This window comes from Pseudophryne corroboree, unplaced genomic scaffold, assembly GCF_028390025.1.
Source record: "Pseudophryne corroboree isolate aPseCor3 unplaced genomic scaffold, aPseCor3.hap2 scaffold_1983, whole genome shotgun sequence".
Taxonomy (NCBI): Eukaryota; Metazoa; Chordata; class Amphibia; order Anura; family Myobatrachidae; genus Pseudophryne; species Pseudophryne corroboree.
The window spans coordinates 26,772-51,377 of NW_026968624.1; the positions used below are offsets into that span (position 1 = coordinate 26,772).

General features: G+C 52.2%; 1 protein-coding gene across 1 annotated transcript in view; it reads right to left on the bottom strand.

Annotated features, from left to right (window-relative positions):
- Positions 1-24,606, bottom strand: part of LOC135005204 (immunoglobulin superfamily member 8-like) — a gene marked incomplete at its 5' end in the record, with an annotated part of 80,077 nt that overhangs the window by 26,768 nt on the left and 28,703 nt on the right. Inside the window, 1 exon segment of the mRNA XM_063951911.1 lies at positions 14,243-14,707. Coding sequence (XP_063807981.1) covers positions 14,243-14,707 — 465 coding nt within the window.

Consider the following 24,606-nt stretch of genomic DNA (forward strand, 5'->3'; position numbering starts at 1 on the left):
CTATGGATTCAAAGAAAAGGATTTACCTGGTAAGTACCAAAATCCTACTTTCTTTTTCATCCACTAGGGGTCACTGGAGTACTCTTGGGATGTACCAAAGTTTCCTCCGTGGCGGGAGAGCTGTTTGGCACTTGTAACACTAAACGGCCAAAGCTAGATGCTGATGCCGCGAACGTATCAAACTTGTAAAAGCGCACAAACGTGTGCACTGAAGACCAAGTAGCCGCACGGCAAAGCTGTGTCGTAGAAGCCCCACGACTCGCTGCCCATGACGTTCCCACAGAACGTGTGGAATGAGCTGTTACTGATGTAGGTGGCTGTAACCTAGCATGAAGGTAAGCCTGACGTATGGTCAGTTTGATCCATCTGGATAAGGTCTGCTTAGAGGCTGGCCAACCCCTCTTAGCCGCATCATAGAGAACAAACAACGTATCCGTCTTACGAACCGTAGACGTTCGGGATACATAGACGCGTAATGCGCGAACCACATCCAACGTTTCAGCATTCTCTGTTAATACCGGAACTACTATTGGTTGATTGATGTGAAAAGACGACACTACCTTTGGTAGAAAAGCGGGATTCGTCCGAAGTTCCGCTCTGTCATCATGAAAAACTAAATACGGTGACTTGCATGACAAGGCACCCAGATCTGAAACTCGCCTAGCCGAAGCTAAGGCTAAAAGAAAAATCGTTTTCCAAGTGAGAAATTTAATATCCACTTGTTGTAAGGGTTCAAAGTAATCGGACTGTAAGAAATCTAAAACCAGATTCAAGTCCCATGGTGCTGTAGGTGGAATGAAAGGAGGCTGTATCCTCATTACACCCTGTAGAAACGTATGTATTGACGGCAACGAGGCCAATTTCCTTTGAAAGTAAATTGACAACGCAGATACCTGCCCCTTTAGTGTGGAAAGACGTAGTCCTCCATCTAACCCCATCTGTAAAAATAACAAAAGACGGGATAAATTAAAAGATGATGTCGGAAACTTCCGAGCTTCACACCAACCTATATAAGTACGCCAGATTCTGTAATAATGAGCTGCCGTAACCGGCTTCCTAGCTCGTACCATGGTTGGTATAACAGACTCCGGAATGCCCTCTCTTCTCAAGATGGCCTTTTCAACAGCCACCCCGTCAAACGCAGCCGCGCTAAATCGGGGTAAAGGAACGGACCCTGTTGTAACAGGTCCGGACGTAGTGGGAGTGGCCACGGATCGTCTGCGAGTAAACCGAGGAGATCCGAGAACCAAGTTCTCCGAGGCCAATGAGGCGCTATTAGTATGACTGTGACGGACCCTCTCTTGATCCGTTTTAGCAACAGCGGGAGCAGCGGAAACGGTGGAAACAGATACACGAGGCTGTACGGCCACGCGGCTGTGAGAGCATCCACCGCCACTGCCCCTGGATCTCTTGTTCTGGACACATATCGTGACACCTGATGATTGTGGCGGGATGCCATTAGATCCACCTGAGGGTAACCCCACTTCTGGATCAACATCTGAAAAACTTCTGGATTTAATGCCCACTCTCCTGGATGAAAATCCCGACGACTGAGAAAATCTGCCTCCCAGTTGTCCACTCCCGGAATGAACACTGCCGACAATATCACCTGGTGATATTCGGCCCATCTGAGGATCCGAGCTACTTCCCGCATTGCCATGCGGCTTCTCGTTCCTCCTTGTTTGTTTATGTATGCGACTGCCGTCGCATTGTCTGACTGCACCTGAACAGTCTGAAAACGAAACATGTACACTGCTTGTCTTAGAGCATTGTAAATCGCCCTGAGTTCCAGAACATTTATGGATAGCGATCTTTCGTGATCTGCCCAGAGGCCCTGGAGCCGATAACTCTGAACTACAGCTCCCCAACCTCTGAGACTTGCGTCTGTTGACAGAATTATCCAATTCACGACGCCGAATCGTCTCCCTGCAGATAGATTGTGTATTTTTAACCACCAGAGAAGAGACACCCTGACTTGTGGCGACAATCTCACCCTGTGGTGCATCTGCAGATGTGATCCCGACCATTGCGCTAACACCTCCAGTTGAAACGGACGTGAGTGAAATCTTCCAAACTGAAGTGCTTCGAAAGCCGCCACCATTGTGCCTAAAAGGCGAATGCACAAATGTACTGAGACTGTGCGTGGCTTGAGCACTAATTGCACCAGATGACGAATGACCTGTACTTTCTGTTGTGGCAGGTAAACCTTTTGATTTACTGTATCGAGAATCATCCCTAGGAATTGAAGTCGCTGACACGGAATTAGATGTGATTTCTTTAAACTGACTATCCAACCGTGCTGAACTAGTACATTGTACGTTAGCAAAGCATGCTGGAGAAGCAATTGTTGAGACGGAGCCTTTATGAGTAGATCGTCCAAATACGGAACAATTATTACTCCTAGGGACCTGAGATGAGCTATCATCACGGACATTACCTTGGTGAATACCCGAGGCGCTGATGAGAGGCCAAACGGCAGAGCCTGAAACTGGTAATGGTCTCGTCTTATCGCAAACCTTAAGAAACTCTGGTGAGGTGGCCAAATCGGAATGTGTAAGTACGCATCTTTGAGATCCAGTGCAATCATGAATTCCTGCGGCTCTAACCCTGCAATTACTGACCTGAGAGATTCCATCTTGAATCTGTGGTAAGTGACGTAATGATTGAGACCTTTTAGGTTCAATATTGGCCTGACTGAGCCATCTGGTTTTGGTACCAGAAACAGACTGGAATAATAACCCTGCCCCTGTTCCTGCACGGGGACCGGAATTACAACTGCAGCATTCAGCAGAGACTGAATGGCCACCTGCAGAACTGCTTTCTTGTCGACCGACACAGGCAGTCCTGTCGTGAAAAATCTTCCTGTCGGAAGATAATCGAACTCTATTTTGTAACCCTCTAATACTAAATTGCGGATCCACCCATCTGTGGACGTCTGCAGCCACGCCCCCTGAAAGCTCTGAAGGCGTGCTCCCACAATTGGAGATCCGAGATGGGCTGGGAGCCCGTCATGCCACTGGTTTGTTAGTGGTCTTAGTGTCTTGACGACGTGCATTGGATTGTCGAGCACTACGTCCCCGACCTCTTCTACCAGGCGTGACTGCTCCTGTGCCCTGCCCACGAAAGGGCTGAGTTCTAAAGGATTTGAACGCCGGACCAGAATATTTCCGTTTAGGTATAGTTGTAGGCGATGGAAGAAACACAGACTTTCCTCCAGTAGCCTCAGAAATCCATTTGTCCAATTCAGGACCGAAAAGCTTCTCGCCATCATAAGGCAATGCCTCTATACCTTTTTTAACCTCCGTCTCCGCCTGCCACGAACGCAGCCAAAGTGCTCATCGTACTGTGACTAGCGATGAAGAAAGGCGAGAAGTAAGCTGACAGACGTCAGTAGAAGCTGTACATAGATATTCAGCAGCTTCCCAGATTTGATCCGCGAGAAGTATAAGATGATCATCTTGCAGAGCCGACTTGAGCTCTTTTATCCATACCATTAATGCTTTAGTAACCCAAATGCCAACCAACCCAGGTCTCAGCAGCACTCCAGCTGCTGTATACATGGACCTTAGCATAGCCTCTATTTTACGATCTGCAGGGTCTTTAAGCGTAGTAGCAGTTGGTACTGGTATGGTTAACTTCCTCGTAAGTTTAGATACGGATGAATCCACCAATGGTGGGTTCTCCCATGTAGCTGTCATGGACTCTGGAAACGGGTAACTCGATTTAAATCTACGAGGTATAGAAAACCGTTTATCCGGATTCTTCCGTGTTTCCAGTAACATTTTATTAAGAGATTCCGAAATAGGGAAACACATCGGAGATCTCTGTCGTTTAGTAAAGACTACTTCATCATTCGTCAGGGGCTCCTCAGTTTCCGTAAACTCCAGCGACTGACGTACTGCTCTGATGAGATTATCAATACCTGGGCTGTCAAAATCGTCACTATCTGACTGTTGGTCTATTTCGCCCTCCTCATACTCCTGTTCAGTGAGGTCTAGTATCCCAGAGACTGGAGAATTATTAGGAAAAGGAAACTTATCTTTTCCACTCAAGGTGGACCTCTGACCAGATTGAGACTCCCCTGGTAACTCAAATGGTCTCATTTTAAACTCAGATCTTGCCGCCTCTCTTTCTTCACGAGAGGCGGCCAGCTCTGATTGTAAACCAACTAATACATCTGCAAGTAAAGCCCATGGAGGGTCCAGAGATGCTGGCTTTACTTCTGTGGAAATCGTATTTGTGGCTGTATTAACAACACATGCTGTACATGTGGTGGATCCATCAGGCAACACACTCTTACAGACATGACATGACAAATGTTTCTTAGATTTTGCTGGTGTCTTACTCATTATAAAGACAGACAATACAAACTACACACAGACAGTCTGCACGACTCAGTAATAACCCCAAAGTTCCTTGTATATATCAGGCAAGTGCAGTGCCTGCCAGCAATAAGAAAACTGACCCCCAAATTCCCCTAGTACCACTCTTAAGCCGAGATGTAATATAGGAATCCTGGAACAGACAGGAGAACATTAAACATGTTAAGTACCAAGTTTTTCTACAAAGCTTAACACTGCCAATACTGCTAATGTCTCCCCCCACCCCCACGACCTCCGTGTACAGCACCGGGTCGGGGCCTGTGGAACTTTGCATAGGGCCGTGTGAGCGGCCTGTACCTGTATGCCAAGGCAGCGGGGAACTCCTCGGCTGATGCGGGCGGTCAGCGGGAGCAGAGAGCGTACTGCATAGAGCCGTGGAGCGGCCTATGCACACGCGCTCCCGGCCCGCCACACACAGCATAGAGTGGAGTGGCCTCCTGTGTAGCCAGGCAGCGGGGAACATATCGGCTGCTGCGGCGCAGGGAGCAGCGGTCTGCTAGGTAACTTAAGATGCTGGGAGCGGCGGAGAGTGAGAGCGCGCTGCATAGAGCCGTGAAGCGGCCTATGCACACGCGCTCCGGGCAGCGGTCGTTAGTGAGTAAAACATGCCCAATACAATCCCCAATAGTGGGGCGGCAGCATAAGCTGACCGCCCCTACCCAACATACCTGGACCGTAACAAAAGTCTATGACGGGGCTTCTCATCCAAGCTCCGTCCAGCTTTTTGCAGGCAGCCTGCAGGTGGAGTGAGGGAGCTCTTTACAGAGAGGTCCGACACTCACGGCTGTTCTCAGCCGCTTCCACTGTCCCTGACCCACGCCTGTTAGAAGGGGGGAAAGGACGTGGAAATCCTTGAAAGGAAAAAAAAAAAACTTAGAAAAAATTCCAATACTTTGTGGACGAGCTCCACTATGCCTTCTAACTGTGTCGAGCACAGAAAAAACACTGGAGTGCTCGAGGATATGGAGGGGAGGAGTAGTCTCAAAAATTAATTTATTCAGTGCCTTCTTCCGGTGGAAGCCGTCCATATCCCCAAGAGTACTCCAGTGACCCCTAGTGGATGAAAAAGAAATATCAATATTCATAGCAAATTTACTTGGTGCAGTCGCAGTGCGAACATTGCGCATGCGCAATTAGCGGAAAATCGCTGCGATGCGAAGAAAAATAAGAATTTACTTACCGATAATTCTATTTCTCGGAGTCCGTAGTGGATGCTGGGGTTCCTGAAAGGACCATGGGGAATAGCGGCTCCGCAGGAGACAGGGCACAAAAAGTAAAGCTTTCCGATCAGGTGGTGTGCACTGGCTCCTCCCCCTATGACCCTCCTCCAGACTCCAGTTAGGTACTGTGCCCGGACGAGCGTACACAATAAGGGAGGAATTTTGAATCCCGGGTAAGACTCATACCAGCCACACCAATCACACTGTACAACCTGTGATCTGAACCCAGTTAACAGTATGATAACAGCGGAGCCTCTGAAAAGATGGCTCACAACAACAATAACCCGATTTAGTTAGCAATAACTATGTACAAGTATTGCAGATAATCCGCACTTGGGATGGGCGCCCAGCATCCACTACGGACTCCGAGAAATAGAATTATCGGTAAGTAAATTCTTATTTTCTCTATCGTCCTTGTGGATGCTGGGGTTCCTGAAAGGACCATGGGGATTATACCAAAGCTCCCAAACGGGCGGGAGAGTGCGGATGACTCTGCAGCACCGAATGAGAGAACTCCAGGTCCTCTTTTGCCAGGGTATCAAATTTGTAGAATTTTACAAACGTGTTCTCCCCCGACCACGTAGCTGCTCGGCAAAGTTGTAATGCCGAGACCCCTCGGGCAGCCGCCCAAGATGAGCCCACCTTCCTTGTGGAATGGGCCTTAACAGATTTAGACTGTGGCAGGCCTGCCACAGAATGTGCAAGTTGAATTGTGCTACCAATCCCACGAGCAATCGACTGCTTAGAAGCAGAAACACCCAGCATTGTTGGGTGCATACAGGATAAACAGCAAGTCAGATTTCCTGACTCCAGCCAACCTGGAAACTATATTTTCAGGGCCCTGATAACATCCAGCAACTTGGAGTCCTCCAAGTCCCTAGTAGCCGCAGGTACCACAATAAGCTGGTTCAGGTGAAACGCTGACACCACCTTAAGGAGAAACTGGGGACGAGTCCGCAGCTTTGCTCTGTCCGAATGGACAATCAGATATGGCTTTGTGAGATAAAGCCGCCAATTCTGACACTCGCCTGGCCGAGGCCAGGACCAACAGCATGGTCATTTTCCATGTGAGATATATCAAATCCACAGATTTGAGTTGTTTAAATCAATGTGATTTTTTATGAATCCCAAAACTACGTTGAGATCGCCCAGTGCCACTGGAGACATCAAAGGGGCTGTATATGCAGTACTCCCTTAACAACTTCTGGACTTCAGGAACTGAAGCCAATTTCTTTCTGGAAGAAAATCAACAGGCCGAAATTTGAACCTTAATGGACCCAATTTGAGACCCATAGACACTCCTGTTTGCAGGAAATGTAGAAATTAACCTAGTTGAAATTCTTCCGTGGAGCCTTCCTGGACTCACACCCTGGCACATATTTTCACCTAAGTGGTGATAATGTTGTGCGGTCACCTCCTTCCTGGCTCTGACCAGGGTAGGGATGACCTCTTCCGGAATGCCTCTTTCCCTTAGGATCCGGCGTTCACCCGCCTTGGCGTCAACGCAGCTGCGGTAAGTCCCGGAACAGACACGGTTCTTGCCGAATCAAGACCCTTCTTAGTATCTCTTGAAGTTCCGGGAACCAAGTCCTTCTTGGCCAAACCGGAGCCACGAGTATAGTTCTTACTCCTCTCCTTCCTATCATTTTCAATACATTGGGTATGAAAAGCAGAGGATGGAACACATACACCGACTGGTACACCGACGGTGTTACCAGAGCGTCCCAGCTATTGCCTGAGTGTCTCTTGACCTGGCGCTTCAGGTGGGACGCCATCATAACCACCTTTGGTCTTTCCCAACGGTTTACAATCATGTGGAAACTTCCAGATTAAGTTTCCACTTTTCCGGGTGGAATTCATTTATGCTGAGGAAATCTTCCCAGTTGCCCACTCCCGGAATGAACACTGCTGACAGTGTTATCACATGATTTTCCGCCCAGCGAAGAATCCTTGCTGTCATTGCCCTCCTGCTTCTTGTGTCGCCCCGTCTGATAACGTGGGCGACCGCCATGATGATGTCCTACTGGATCAGCACCGGTTGACTTTGAAGCAGGAGTCTTCCTAGGCTCAGAGCATTGTAAATTGCCCTTAGCTCCAGTATATTCATGTGGAGAGAAGTCTCCAGACTTGACCACACTTCCTTGGAAATTTTTTCCCTGTGTGACTACTCCCCAGCCTCTCAGGCTGGTATCCGTGGTCCCCAGAACACAGTCCTGAATGCTGAGTGTGCTGCCCTCTAAAAGATGAGCACTCTGCAGCCCCCACAGAAGAGACACCCTTGTCCTTGGAGACAGGATTATCCGCTGATGCATCTGAAAATGCGATCCGGACCATTCGTCCAGCAAATCCCCTGAGATCTGCCGAATGGAATCGCTTCGTAAGAAGCCACCATTTTTCCCAGGACTCCTGTGCATTGATGCACTGATACTTGGCCTGGTTTTAGGAGGTTTCTGACTAGGTCGAATAACTCCTTGGCTTTTTCCTCCCGGAGGAACACCTTTTTCTGGACTATGCCCAGAATCATTCCTAGGAACAGCAGACGTATCGTCGGAAAACAGCTGCGATTCTTGGAATATTTAGAATCCAGTCGTGCTGTCGTAGAACTACTTTAGATAGTGCTCTTCCGACCTCCAACTGTTCTCTGGAACTTGCCCTTTTCAGGATATCGTCCAAGTAAGGGATAATTTAGATGCCTTTTTTCTTTGAAGAAACATCTTTTCGGCCATTACCTTGGTAAAAGGCCCGGGGTGCCGTGGATAATTCAAACGGCATCGTCTGAAACTGATATTGACAGTTCTGTACCACGAACCAGAGGTACCCTTGTTGAGAAGGGCAAATTTGGACATGGAGGTAATCCTTGATGTCCAGGGACACCATATAGTCCCCTTTTTTCCGGTTCGCTATCACTGCTCTGAGTGACTCCATCTCGATTTGAACCTTTTATGTAAGTGTTCAAAGATTTCAGTTTAGACTATGTCTCACCAAGCCGTCTGGCGTCAGTACCACAATATAGTGTGGAAAAATAATACCCTTTTCCTTGTTGTAGGAGGGGTACTTTGATTATCACCTGCTGGATATACAGCTTGTGAATTGTTTCCAATGCTGCCTCCCTGTCGGAGGGAGCCGTTGGTAAAGCAGACTTCAGAAACCTGCGAGGAGAAGATGTCTCGACTCTCCAATCTGTACCCCTGGGATAATACTTGTACTATCTAGGGGTCAACCTGCGAGTGATCCCACTGCGCGCTGAGACTCTTGAGACTACCCCCCCACCTTGAGTCCGCTTGCATGGCCCCAGCGTCATGCTGAGGACTTGGCAGACGCGGTGGAGGGCTTCTTTTCCTGGGAAGGGGCTGCCTGCTGCAGTCTACTTCCCTTACCTCTATGTCTGGGCAGATATGACTGGCCTTTTGCCTGCATGCCCTCATGGGAAAGGAAGGATTGAGGCTGAAAAGACGGTGTCTTTTTCAGCTGAGATGTAACTTGGGGTAAAAAGGTTGGATTTCCCAGCTGTTGCCGTGGTCCCCAGGTCCGATGGACCGACCCCAACTAACTCCTTCCCTTTATACGGCAATACTTCCATGTGCCGTATGGGATCTGTATCACCTGACCACTGTCGTGTCCATGACATCTTCTGGGTGATATGGACAACGTTGTGCATCTCACGTACATATATATAGAATGCATCCTATTAAATGCTCTATATGAATAAAATATTTTCAGTCAGGGAATCCGACCAAGCCAACCCAGCACTGCATCTCCAGGCTGATGGCGATCGCTGGTCGCAGTATAACCACCGTATGTGTGTATATACTTTTTAGGATATCTTTCCAGCTTCCTATCAGCTGGCTCCTTGAGGGCGGCCGTATCTGGAGACGGTAACGCCACTTGATAAGCGTGTGAGCGCCTTATCACCCTAAGGGGTGTTTCCCAACGCGCCCTAATTTCTGGCGGGAAAGGGTATAACGCCAATATTTGCTATCGGGGTAACCCCACGCATCATCACACACTTCATTTTATTTTATCTGATTCAGGAAAAACTACAGGTAGTTTTTTCACTCCCACATAATACCCTTTTTTTTGTGGTACTTGTAGTATCAGAAATATGCAACACCTCCTTCATTGCCCTTAACGTGTGGCCCTAATGAGAAATACGTTTGTTTATTCACCGTCGACACTGGATTCAGTGTCCGTGTCTGTGTCTGTGTCGACCGACTGAGGTAAATGGGCGTTTTTAACGCCCCTGACGGTGTTTTTGAGACGCCTGGACCGGTACTAATAGTTTGTCGGCCGTCTCACGTCGTCAACCGACCTTGCAGCGTGTTGACATTCTCACGTAATTCCCTAAATAAGCCATCCATTCCGGTGTCGACTCCCTAGAGAGTGACATCACCATTACAGGCAATTTCTCCGCCTCCTCACCAACATCGTCCTCATACATGTCGACACACACGTACCGACACACAGCACACACACCGGGAATGCTCTGACAGAGGACAGGACCCACACTAGCCCTTTGGGGAGACAGAGGGAGAGTTTGCCAGCACACACCAAAACGCTATAATTATATAGGGACAACCTTATATAAGTGTTTTCCCTTATAGCATCTTTATATATATCTCAATATCGCCAAAATCAGTGCCCCCCCTCTCTGTTTTAACCCTGTTTCTGTAGTGCAGTGCAGGGGAGAGCCTGGGAGCCTTCTCTCCAGGCTTTCTGTGAGAGAAAATGGCGCTGTGTGCTGAGGAGATAGGCCCCGCCCCTTTTTCGGCGGGCTCGTCTCCCGCTATTTAGTGAATCTTGGCAGGGGTTAAATATCTCCATATAGCCTCTGGGGGCTATATGTGAGGTATTTTTCGCCAAAAAAGGTTTTCATTTGCCTCCCAGGGCGCCCCCCTCCCAGCGCCCTGCACCCTCAGTGACTGCCGTGTGAAGTGTGCTGAGAGGAAAATGGCGCACAGCTGCAGTGCTGTGCGCTACCTTTAGAAGACTGCAGGAGTCTTCAGCCGCCGATTCTGGACCTCTTCTTACTTCAGCATCTGCAAGGGGGCCGGCGGCGCGGCTCCGGTGACCATCCAGGCTGTACCTGTGATCGTCCCTCTGGAGCTGATGTCCAGTAGCCAAGAAGCCAATCCATCCTGCACGCAGGTGAGTTCACTTCTTCTCCCCTAAGTCCCTCGTTGCAGTGATCCTGTTGCCAGCAGGACTCACTGTAAAATAAAAAACCTAAGCTAAACTTTCTCTAAGCAGCTCTTTAGGAGAGCCACCTAGATTGCACCCTTCTCGGCCGGGCACAAAAATCTAACTGGAGTCTGGAGGAGGGTCATAGGGGGAGGAGCCAGTGCACACCACCTGATCGGAAAGCTTTACTTTTTGTGCCCTGTCTCCTGCGGAGCCGCTATTCCCCATGGTCCTTTCAGGAACCCCAGCATCCACAAGGACGATAGAGAAATTACCGAGCGAACAACTCGGAATGACCACCAATGATAGTACAGTGCAGCCTCTCACCTATGCTCTGGACAGTACAGCGCTGTCTCTCACCTATGCTCTGGACAGTACAGCGCTGCCTCTCACCTATGCTCTGGACAGTACAGCGTTGCCTCTCACCTATGCTCTGGACAGTACAGCGCTGCCTCTCACCTATGCTCTGGACAGTACAGCGCTGCCTCTTACCTATGCTCTGGACTGTACAGCGCAGCCTCTCACCTATGCTCTGGACAGTACAGCGTTGCCTCTCACCTATGCTCTGGACTGTACAGCGCAGCCTCTCACCTATGCTCTGGACAGTACAGCGCTGCCTCTCACCTATGCTCTGGACAGTACAGCGTTGCCTCTCACCTATGCTCTGGACAGTACAGCGCTGCCTCTCACCTATGCTCTGGACAGTACAGCGCTGCCTCTTACCTATGCTCTGGACTGTACAGCGCAGCCTCTCACCTATGCTCTGGACAGTACAGCGTTGCCTCTCACCTATGCTCTGGACTGTACAGCGCAGCCTCTCACCTATGCTCTGGACTGTGCAGCGCTGCCTCTCACCTATGCTCTGGACTGTGCAACGTTGCCTCTCACCTATGCTCTGGACTGTACAGTGCTGCCTCTCACCTATGCTCTGGACAGTACAGCGCTGCCTCTCACCTATGCTCTGGACAGTACAGCGCTGCCTCTCACCTATGCTCTGGACTGTACAGCGCTGCCTCTCACCTATGCTCTGGACTGTACAGCGCTGCCTCTCACCTATGCTCTGGACTGTACAGCGCTGCCTCTCACCTATGCTCAGGACTGTACAGCGCTGCCTCTCACCTATGCTCTGGACTGTACAGCGCTGCCTCTCACCTATGCTCTGGACTGTACAGCGCTGCCTCTCACCTATGCTCTGGACTGTACAGCGCTGCCTCTCATCTATGCTCTGGACTGTACAGCTCTGCCTCTCACCTATGCTCTGGACTGTACATCGCTGCCTCTCACCTATGCTCTGGACATTACAGCGCTGCCTCTCATCTATGCTCTGGATAGTACAGTGCTGCCTCTCACCTATGCTCTGGACAGTACAGCGCTGCCTCTCACCTATGCTCTGGACTGTACAGCGCTGCCTCTCACCTATGCTCTGGACTGTGCAGCGCTGCCTCTCACCTATGCTCTGGACTGTACAGCGCTGCCTCTCACATATGCTCTGGACTGTACAGCGCTGCCTCTCACATATGCTCTGGACTGTACAGCGCTGCCTCTCACCTATGCTCTGGACTGTACAGCGCTGCATCTCACCTATGCTCTGGACAGTACAGCGCTGCCTCTCATCTATGCTCTGGACTGTACAGCGCTGCCTCTCACCTATGCTCTGGACTGTACAGCGCTGCCTCTCACCTATGCTCTGGACAGTACAGCTCTGCCTCTCACCTATGCTCTGGACAGTACAGCGCTGCCTCTCACCTATGCTCTGGACAGTACAGCGCTGCCTCTCACCTATGCTCTGGACTGTACAGCGCTGCCTCTCACCTATGCTCTGGACTGTACAGCGCTGCCTCTCACCTATGCTCTGGACTGTACAGCGCTGCCTCTCACCTATGCTCTGGACTGTACAGCGCTGCCTCTCACCTATGCTCTGGACTGTACAGCGCTGCCTCTCATCTATGCTCTGGACAGTACAGCGCTGCCTCTCATCTATGCTCTGGACTGTACAGCGCTGTCTCTCACCTATGCTCTGGACTATACAGCGCTGCCTCTCACCTATGCTCTGGACAGTACAGTGCTGCCTCTCACCTATTCTCTGGACAGTACAGCGCTGTCTCTCACCTATTCTCTGGACAGTACAGCGCTGTCTCTCACCTATGCTCTGAACTGTACAGTGCTGCCTCTCACCTATGCTCTGGACTGTACAGCGCTGCCTCTCACCTATGCTCTGGACTGTACAGCGCTGCCTCTCACCTATGCTCTGGACTGTACAGCGCTGCCTCTCACCTATGCTCTGGACAGTACAGCGCTGCCTCTCACCTATGCTCTGGACTGTACAGCGCTGCCTCTCACCTATGCTCTGGACAGTACAGCGCTGCCTCTCACCTATGCTCTGGACAGTACAGCGCTGCCTCTCACCTATGCTCTGGACAGTACAGCGCTGCCTCTCACCTATGCTCTGGACTGTACAGTGCTGCCTCTCACCTATGCTCTGGACTGTACAGCGCTGCCTCTCACCTATGCTCTGGACAGTACAGCGCTGCCTCTCATCTATGCTCTGGACTGTACAGCGCTGTCTCTCACCTATGCTCTGGACTGTACAGCGCTGCCTCTCACCTATGCTCTGGACAGTACAGTGCTGCCTCTCACCTATTCTCTGGACAGTACAGCGCTGTCTCTCACCTATTCTCTGGACAGTACAGCGCTGCCTCTCACCTATGCTCTGAACTGTACAGTGCTGCCTCTCACCTATGCTCTGGACTGTACAGCGCTGCCTCTCACCTATGCTCTGGACTGTACAGCGCTGCCTCTCACCTATGCTCTGGACTGTACAGCGCTGCCTCTCACCTATGCTCTGGACAGTACAGCGCTGCCTCTCACCTATGCTCTGGACTGTACAGCGCTGCCTCTCACCTATGCTCTGGACAGTACAGCGCTGCCTCTCACCTATGCTCTGGACAGTACAGCGCTGCCTCTCACCTATGCTCTGGACAGTACAGCGCTGCCTCTCACCTATGCTCTGGACTGTACAGTGCTGCCTCTCACCTATGCTCTGGACTGTACAGCGCTGCCTCTCACCTATGCTCTGGACAGTACAGCGCTGCCTCTCACCTATGCTCTGGACTGTACAGTGCTGCCTCTCACCTATGCTTTGGACAGTACAGCGCTGCCTCTTACCTATGCTCTGGACAGTACAGCGCTGCCTCTTACCTATGCTCTGGACAGTACAGCGCTGCCTCTCACCTATGCTCTGGACAGTACAGCGCTGCCTCTCACCTATGCTCTGGACAGTACAGCGCTGCCTCTCACCTATGCTCTGGACAGTACAGCGCTGCCTCTCACCTATGCTCTGGACTGTACAGCGCTGCCGCTCACCTATGCTCTGGACTGTACAGCGCTGCCTCTCACCTATGCTCTGGACTGTACAGCGCTGCCTCTCACCTATGCTCTGGACAGTACAGCACTGCCTCTTACCTATGCTCTGGACTGTCACTTGGGCCAACACGGATCTCTTCTCGGTTATTCTCTGCCAGCTCCCATCTGGATCCTGGATCCACTGTGCCGCCGTACAGTGATAGCTGCCGGAATCCTGCGGCCGGACACGGAGGATGACCAGCTTATAGGTCACATTGTCAGATTTCTCCACTCGGATCTCTCCGTTACTGAAGCGGTCGTTGTACATCTTGGTGGCGGGTGGGTCCGGGCTGCAGTCCCGCTGCACAGAGATAACGCTCTGCAGAGTCTCCCGGCCCACGGGCGCCTCAGGAGCGCTGACTGCAAATGTCACCGACACGTGGGTGTGCTGCAGGGAGTCGGCATGGGCTGCGCAGGAGAGGTGCAGTTCTCTGCCTTCCACCAGGGTCAGCTGCAGGGGGGCGCCAGCATTCAGGCGACCCTTGGAGGCAGACTTGGCATAAACTTGTAGCGTGTCCGGAACAACTGCAAGAGATAGAGAGATTGGCGACACCGGGCACACTGTATACTCTGCCCGGCCACAGGAGATGATCCCGCCACGCTGGCCCGGGAGCTGACACTCCTCACATACACACGTGCACTGGTCTGCTATGTATTAGTATATGCCACTATCCCTGAAGAAGATGCCACGTCAGCTGGAACGCGTTGGAGGTTATGACCATACCACCAGGAACTACCAGCGTCTGACACTGCACCACCCTAACAAGTGCTCAAACAACGTTCAACTGCAGAGAACACCAACGTCAGACGGCCAGTGCGCTACAGCCCCACTGCAACCGTCCACCCGCAGCTGTATACATAGTGTCTAGATAGTCAATAGGTCAACATACCGGCACAAACGGTCAACTGTGGCTAAGGTCGACAGGTTAAAAATGTCGACATGACAATGCTCCACATAACTTTTACTGCATTTACCATCCACATGGACTACGATTGGGAATAGTAACCTCCCCCTCCCCTCCATCTTCTACTATCTCCCCCCAAATCCAACCCCTGGGTGTCAGCTCTCCCTCCGAAATCTCCTGCGTTCCTCACACCCCACCGCTTCCACCTTCCTCACCGCGGACGCCACCAAAACTCTCATCCGTGAACTTGTCATTTCCCGCCGGGACTACTGCCACCTCTTCTGTCCGACCTTCCTCTCACCCGCTGCTCTCTTCAATAAATCCATAATGCATTTACCTGTCCCTTCGCTCCACGTCACCTTCCCTGGCACCCCATATACACCCCTCATTCCCCCCCACCCTCACATATACACCCCTAACTCCCCCCACCCTCACATATACTCCCCTAACCCCCCCCCCACCCTCACATATACACCCCTAACTCCCCCCACCCTCACATATACACCCAAACTCCCCCCACCCTCACATATACACCCCTAACTCTCCCCACCCTCACATATACACCCCTAACTCCCCACACCCTCACATATACACCCCTAACTCCCCCCACCCTCACATATACTCCCCTAACTCCCCCCACCCTCACATATACTCCCCTAACTACCCCCACCCTCACATATACACCCCTAACTCCCCCCACCCTTACATATACACCCCTAACTCTCCCCACCCTCACATATACACCCCTAACTCCCCCCACCCTCACATATACATGAAACTCCCCCCACCCTCACATATACACCCCTAACTCCCCCCACCCTCACATATACACCCCTAACTCCCCCCACCCTCACATATACACCGCTAACTCCCCCCATCCTCACATATACTCCCCTAACTCCCCCCACCTTCACATATACACCCAAACTCCCCCCACCCTCACAGATACACCCCTAACTCTCCCCACCCTCACATATACACTTATAACTCGCCCCACCCTCACATATACACCCAAACTCCCCCCACCCTCACATATACACCCCTAACTCTCCACACCCTCACATATACACCCCTCATTCCCCCCAACCTCACATATACTCCCCTAACTCCCCCCACCCTCACATATACACCCCTCATTCCCCCCAACCCTAACATATACACCGCTAACTCCCCCCACCCTCACATATACTCACCCCACCCTCACATATACACCCAAACTCCCCCCACCCTCACATATACACCCCTAACTCTCCCCACCCTCACATATACACCGCTAACTGCCCCCACCCTCACATATACACCCATAACTCCCCCCACCCTCACATATACACAAAACTCCCACGCCCTCACATATACACCCCTAACTCCCCCCACCCTCACATACACACCCCTAACTCCCCTCACCCTCACATATACTCCCCTAACTACCCCCACCCTCACATATACACCCCTAACTCCCCCCACCCTCACATATACACCCAAACTCCACCCACCCTCACATATACACCCCTAACTCTCCCCACCCTCACATATACACCCCTAACCCCCCCCCCCCACCCTCACATATACACCCCTAACTCCCCCCACCCTCACATATACTCCCCTAACTCCCCCCACCCTCACATATACTCCCCTAACTCCCCCCACCCTCACATATACACCCAAACTCCCCCCACCCTCACATATACACCCCTTACTCTCCCCACCCTCACATATACACCCCTAACTCCCCCCACCCTCACATATACACCCCTAACTCCCCCCACCTTCACATATACTCCCCTAACTCCCCCCACCCTCACATATACACAAAACTCCCCCACCCTTACAAATACACCCCTAACTCCCCCCAGCCTCACATACACACCGCTAAATCCCCCCACCCTCACATACACACCGCTAACTCCCCCCACCCTCACATATACTCCCCTAACTCCCCCCACCTTCACATATACACCCAAACTGCCCCCACCCTCACAGATACACCCCTAACTCTCCCCACCCTCACATATACACACCGAACTATCCCCACCCTCACATATACACCCAAACTCCCCCCCCAACATCACATATACACCCCTAACTCTCCCCACCCTCACATATACACCCCTAACTCCCCACACCCTCACATATACTCCTCATTCCCCCCCACCCTCACATATACACCCCTAACTCCCCCCACCCTCACATATACTCCCCTAACTCCCTCCACCCTCACATATACACCGCTACCTCCCCCCACCCTCACATATACACCCCTAACTCCCCCACCCTCACATATACACCCCTAACTCCCCCCACCCTCACATATACACCCCTAACTCTCCCCACCCTCACATATACACACCTAACTATCCCCACCCTCACATATACACCCAAACTCCACCCCAACATCACATATACACCCCTAACTCCCCCCACCCTCATATATACACCCCTAACTCACCCCACCCTCACATATACTCCTCATTCCCCCCCACCCTCACATATACACCCCTAACTCCCCCCACCCTCACATATACTCCCCTAACTTCCTCCACCCTCACATATACACCGCTACCTCCCCCCACCCTCACATATACACCCAACTCCCCCACCCTCACATATACACCCCTAACTCCCCCCACCCTCACATATACACCCCTAACTCTCCCCACCCTCACATATACACACCTAACTATCCCCACCCTCACATATACACCCAAACTCCCCCCCCATCACATATACACCCCTAACTCCCCCCACCCTCACATATACACCCCTAACTCCGCCCACCCTCACATATACTCCTCATTCCCCCCCACCCTCACATATACACCCCTAACTCCCCCCACCCTCACATATACTCCCCTAACTCCCTCCACTCTCACATATACACCGCTACCTCCCCCCACCCTCACATATACACCCCTAACTCCCCCACCCTCACATATACACCCCTAACTCCCCCCACCCTTACATATACACCCCTAACTCTCCCCACCCTCACATATACACACCTAACTATCCCCACCCTCACATATACACCCAAACTCCCCCCCAACATCACATATACACCCCTAACTCCCCCCACCCTCACATATACACCCCTAACTCCCCCCACCCTCACATATACTCCTCATTCCCCCCCACCCTCACATATACACCCCTAACTCCCCCCACCCTCACATATACTCCCCTAACTCCCTCCACCCTCACATATACACCGCTACCTCCCCCCACTCTCACATATACACCCCTAACTCCCCCACCCTCACATATACACCCCTAACTCCCCCCACCCTCACATATACACCCCTAACTCTCCCCACCCTCACATATACACCCCTAACTCTCCCTACCCTCACATATACACCCCTAACTCCCCCCACCCTCACATATACACCCCTAACTCCCCCCACCCTCATATATACACCCCTAACTCCCCCCACCCTCACATATACTCCTCATTCTCCCCCACCCTCACATATACACCCCTAACTCCCCCCACCCTCACATATAAACCCCTAACTCTCCCCACCCTCACATATACACACCTAACTATCCCCACCCTCACATATACACCCCTAACTCCCCCCACCCTCACATATACACCCCTAACTCTCCCCACCCTCACATATACACCCCTAACTCTCCCTACCCTCACATATACACCCCTAACTCCCCCCACCCTCACATATACACCCCTAACTCCCCCCACCCTCATATATACACCCCTAACTCCCCCCACCCTCACATATACTCCTCATTCCCCCCCACCCTCAAATATACACCCCTAACTCCCCCCACCCTCACATATACTCCCCTAACTTCCTCCACCCTCACATATACACCGCTACCTCCCCCCACCCTCACATATACACCCCTAACTCCCCCACCCTCACATATACACCCCTAACTCCCCCCACACTCACATATACACCCCTAACTCTCCCCACCCTCACATATACACACCTAACTATCCCCACCCTCACATATACACCCAAACTCCCCCCCATCACATATACACCCCTAACTCCCCCCACCCTCACATATACACCCCTAACTCCCCCCACCCTCACATATACTCCTCATTCCCCCCCACCCTCACATATACACCCCTAACTCCCCCCACCCTCACATATACTCCCCTAACTCCCTCCACTCTCACATATACACCGCTACCTCCCCCCACCCTCACATATACACCCCTAACTCCCCCACCCTCACGTATACACCCCTAACTCCCCCCACCCTTACATATACACCCCTAACTCTCCCCACCCTCACATATACACACCTAACTATCCCCACCCTCACATATACACCCAAACTCCCCCCCAACATCACATATACACCCCTAACTCCCCCCACCCTCACATATACACCCCTAACTCCCCCCACCCTCACATATACTCCTCATTCCCCCCCACCCTCACATATACACCCCTAACTCCCCCCACCCTCACATATACTCCCCAAACTCCCTCCACCCTCACATATACACCGCTACCTCCCCCCACTCTCACATATACACCCCTAACTCCCCCACCCTCACATATACACCCCTAACTCCCCCCACCCTCACATATACACCCCTAACTCCCCCCACCCTCACATAAACTCCCCTAACTCCCTCACCCTCACATATACACCCCTAACTATCCCCACCCTCACATATACACCAAAACTCCCCCCACCCTCACATATACACCCCTAACTCCCCCCACCCTCACATATACACCCCTACCTCCCCCCACCCTCACATATACACCCCTAACTCCCCTCACCCTCACATATAAACCCCTAACTCCCCCCACCCTCACATATACTCCCCTAACTTCCCCCACCCTCACATATACACCCCTAACTCCCCCCACCCTCACATATACACCCCTAACTCTCCCCACCCTCACATATACACCCCTAACTCTCCCTACCCTCACATATACACCCCTAACTCCCCCCACCCTCACATATACACCCCTAACTATCCCCATCCTCACATATACACCCAAACTCCCCCTACCCTCACATAAACACCCCTAACTCCCCCCACCCTCACATATACACCCCTAACTCCCCCCACCCTCACATATACTCCCCTAACTCCCTCCACCCTCACATATACACCGCTAACACCCCCCACCCTCACATATACTCCCCTGACTCTCCCCACCCTCACATATACACCCCTAACTCTCCCAACCCTCACATATACACCCCTAACTCTCCCCACCCTCACATACACACCCCTAACTCCCCCCACCCTCACATATACACCCCTAACTATTCCCACCCTCACATATACACCCAAACTCCCCCCACCCTCACATATACACCCCTAACTCCCCCCACCCTCACATATACACCCCTAACTCCCCCCACCCTCACATATACACCCCTAACTCTCCCCACCCTCACATATACTCCCCTAACTCCCTCCACCCTCACATATACACCGCTAACTCCCCCCACCCTCACATATACTCCCCTAACTCTCCCCACCCTCACATATACACCCCTAACTCCCCCCACCCTCACATATACATCCCTAACTGCCCCCACCCTCACATATACACCCATAACTCCCCCCACCCTCACATATACACCCCTAACTCTCCCCACCCTCACATATACACCCCTAACTCCCCCCACCCTCACATATACACCCCTAACTCTCCCCACCCTCACATATACACCCCTAACTCCCCCCACCCTCACATATACTCCCCTCATTCCCCCCCACCCTCACATATACACCCCTAACTCCCCCCACCCTCACATATACTCCCCTAACTCCCTCCACCCTCACATATACACCGCTACCTCCCCCCACCCTCACATATACACCCCTAACTCCCCCACCCTCACATATACACCCCTAACTCCCCCCACCCTCACATATACACCCCTAACTCTCCCCACCCTCACATATACACACCTAACTATCCCCACCCTCACATATACACCCCTAACTCCCCCCACCCTCACATATACACCCCTAACTCTCCCCACCCTCACATATACACCCCTAACTCTCCCTACCCTCACATATACACCCCTAACTCCCCCCCACCCTCACATATACACCCCTAACTCCCCCCACCCTCACATATACTCCCCTAACTCCCTCCACCCTCACATATACACCGCTAACACCCCCCACCCTCACATATACTCCCCTAACTCTCCCCACCCTCACATATACACCCCTAACTATTCCCACCCTCACATATACACCCAAACTCCCCCCACCCTCACATATACACCCCTAACTCCCCCCACCCTCACATATACACCCCTAACTCCCCCCACCCTCACATATACACCCCTAACTCTCCCCACCCTCACATATACTCCCCTAACTCCCTCCACCCTCACATATACACCGCTAACTCCCCCCACCCTCACATATACTCCCCTAACTCTCCCCACCCTCACATATACACCCCTAACTCCCCCCACCCTCACATATACATCCCTAACTGCCCCCACCCTCACATATACACCCCTAACTATCCCCACCCTCACATATACACCAAAACTCCCCCCACCCTCACATATACACCCCTAACTCCCCCCACCCTCACATATACACCCCTACCTCCCCCCACCCTCACATATACACCCCTAACTCCCCTCACCCTCACATATAAACCCCTAACTCCCCCCACCCTCACATATACTCCCCTAACTTCCCCCACCCTCACATATACACCCCTAACTCCCCCCACCCTCACATATACACCCCTAACTCTGCCCACCCTCACATATACACCCCTAACTCTCCCTACCCTCACATATACACCCCTAACTCCCCCCACCCTCACATATACACCCCTAACTATCCCCATCCTCACATATACACCCAAACTCCCCCTACCCTCACATAAACACCCCTAACTCCCCCCACCCTCACATATACACCCCTAACTCCCCCCACCCTCACATATACTCCCCTAACTCCCTCCACCCTCACATATACACCGCTAACACCCCCCACCCTCACATATACTCCCCTGACTCTCCCCACCCTCACATATACACCCCTAACTCTCCCAACCCTCACATATACACCCCTAACTCTCCCCACCCTCACATACACACCCCTAACTCCCCCCACCCTCACATATACACCCCTAACTATTCCCACCCTCACATATACACCCAAACTCCCCCCACCCTCACATAAACACCCCTAACTCCCCCCACCCTCACATATACACCCCTAACTCCCCCCACCCTCACATATACACCCCTAACTCTCCCCACCCTCACATATACTCCCCTAACTCCCTCCACCCTCACATATACACCGCTAACTCCCCCCACCCTCACATATACTCCCCTAACTCTCCCCACCCTCACATATACACCCCTAACTCCCCCCACCCTCACATATACATCCCTAACTGCCCCCACCCTCACATATACACCCATAACTCCCCCCACCCTCACATATACACCCCTAACTCTCCCCACCCTCACATATACACCCCTAACTCCCCCCACCCTCACATATACACCCCTAACTCTCCCCACCCTCACATATACACCCCTAACTCCCCCCACCCTCACATATACTCCCCTCATTCCCCCCCACCCTCACATATACACCCCTAACTCCCCCCACCCTCACATATACTCCCCTAACTCCCTCCACCCTCACATATACACCGCTACCTCCCCCCACCCTCACATATACACCCCTAACTCCCCCACCCTCACATATACACCCCTAACTCCCCCCACCCTCACATATACACCCCTAACTCTCCCCACCCTCACATATACACACCTAACTATCCCCACCCTCACATATACACCCCTAACTCCCCCCACCCTCACATATACACCCCTAACTCTCCCCACCCTCACATATACACCCCTAACTCTCCCTACCCTCACATATACACCCCTAACTCCCCCCACCCTCACATATACACCCCTAACTCCCCCCACCCTCACATATACTCCCCTAACTCCCTCCACCCTCACATATACACCGCTAACACCCCCCACCCTCACATATACTCCCCTAACTCTCCCCACCCTCACATATACACCCCTAACTATTCCCACCCTCACATATACACCCAAACTCCCCCCACCCTCACATATACACCCCTAACTCCCCCCACCCTCACATATACACCCCTAACTCCCCCCACCCTCACATATACACCCCTAACTCTCCCCACCCTCACATATACTCCCCTAACTCCCTCCACCCTCACATATACACCGCTAACTCCCCCCACCCTCACATATACTCCCCTAACTCTCCCCACCCTCACATATACACCCCTAACTCCCCCCACCCTCACATATACATCCCTAACTGCCCCCACCCTCACATATACACCCATAACTCCCCCCACCCTCACATATACACCCCTAACTCTCCCCACCCTCACATATACACCCCTAACTCCCCCCACCCTCACATATACACCCCTAACTCTCCCCACCCTCACATATACACCCCTAACTCCCCCCACCCTCACATATACTCCCCTCATTCCCCCCCACCCTCACATATACACCCCTAACTCCCCCCACCCTCACATATACTCCCCTAACTCCCTCCACCCTCACATATACACCGCTACCTCCCCCCACCCTCACATATACACCCCTAACTCCCCCACCCTCACATATACACCCCTAACTCCCCCCACCCTCACATATACACCCCTAACTCTCCCCACCCTCACATATACACACCTAACTATCCCCACCCTCACATATACACCCCTAACTCCCCCCACCCTCACATATACACCCCTAACTCTCCCCACCCTCACATATACACCCCTAACTCTCCCTACCCTCACATATACACCCCTAACTCCCCCCACCCTCACATATACACCCCTAACTCCCCCCACCCTCACATATACTCCCCTAACTCCCTCCACCCTCACATATACACCCCTAACTCCCCCCACCCTCACATATACATCCCTAACTGCCCCCACCCTCACATATACACCCATAACTCCCCCCACCCTCACATATACACCCCTAACTCTCCCCACCCTCACATATACACCCCTAACTCCCCCCACCCTCACATATACACCCCTAACTCTCCCCACCCTCACATATACACCCCTAACTCCCCCCACCCTCACATATACTCCCCTCATTCCCCCCCACCCTCACATATACACCCCTAACTCCCCCCACCCTCACATATACTCCCCTAACTCCCTCCACCCTCACATATACACCGCTACCTCCCCCCACCCTCACATATACATCCCTAACTCCCCCACCCTCACATATACACCCCTAACTCCCCCCACCCTCACATATACACCCCTAACTCTCCCCACCCTCACATATACACACCTAACTATCCCCACCCTCACATATACACCCCTAACTCCCCCCACCCTCACATATACACCCCTAACTCTCCCCACCCTCACATATACACCCCTAACTCTCCCTACCCTCACATATACACCCCTAACTCCCCCCACCCTCACATATACACCCCTAACTCCCCCCACCCTCACATATACTCCC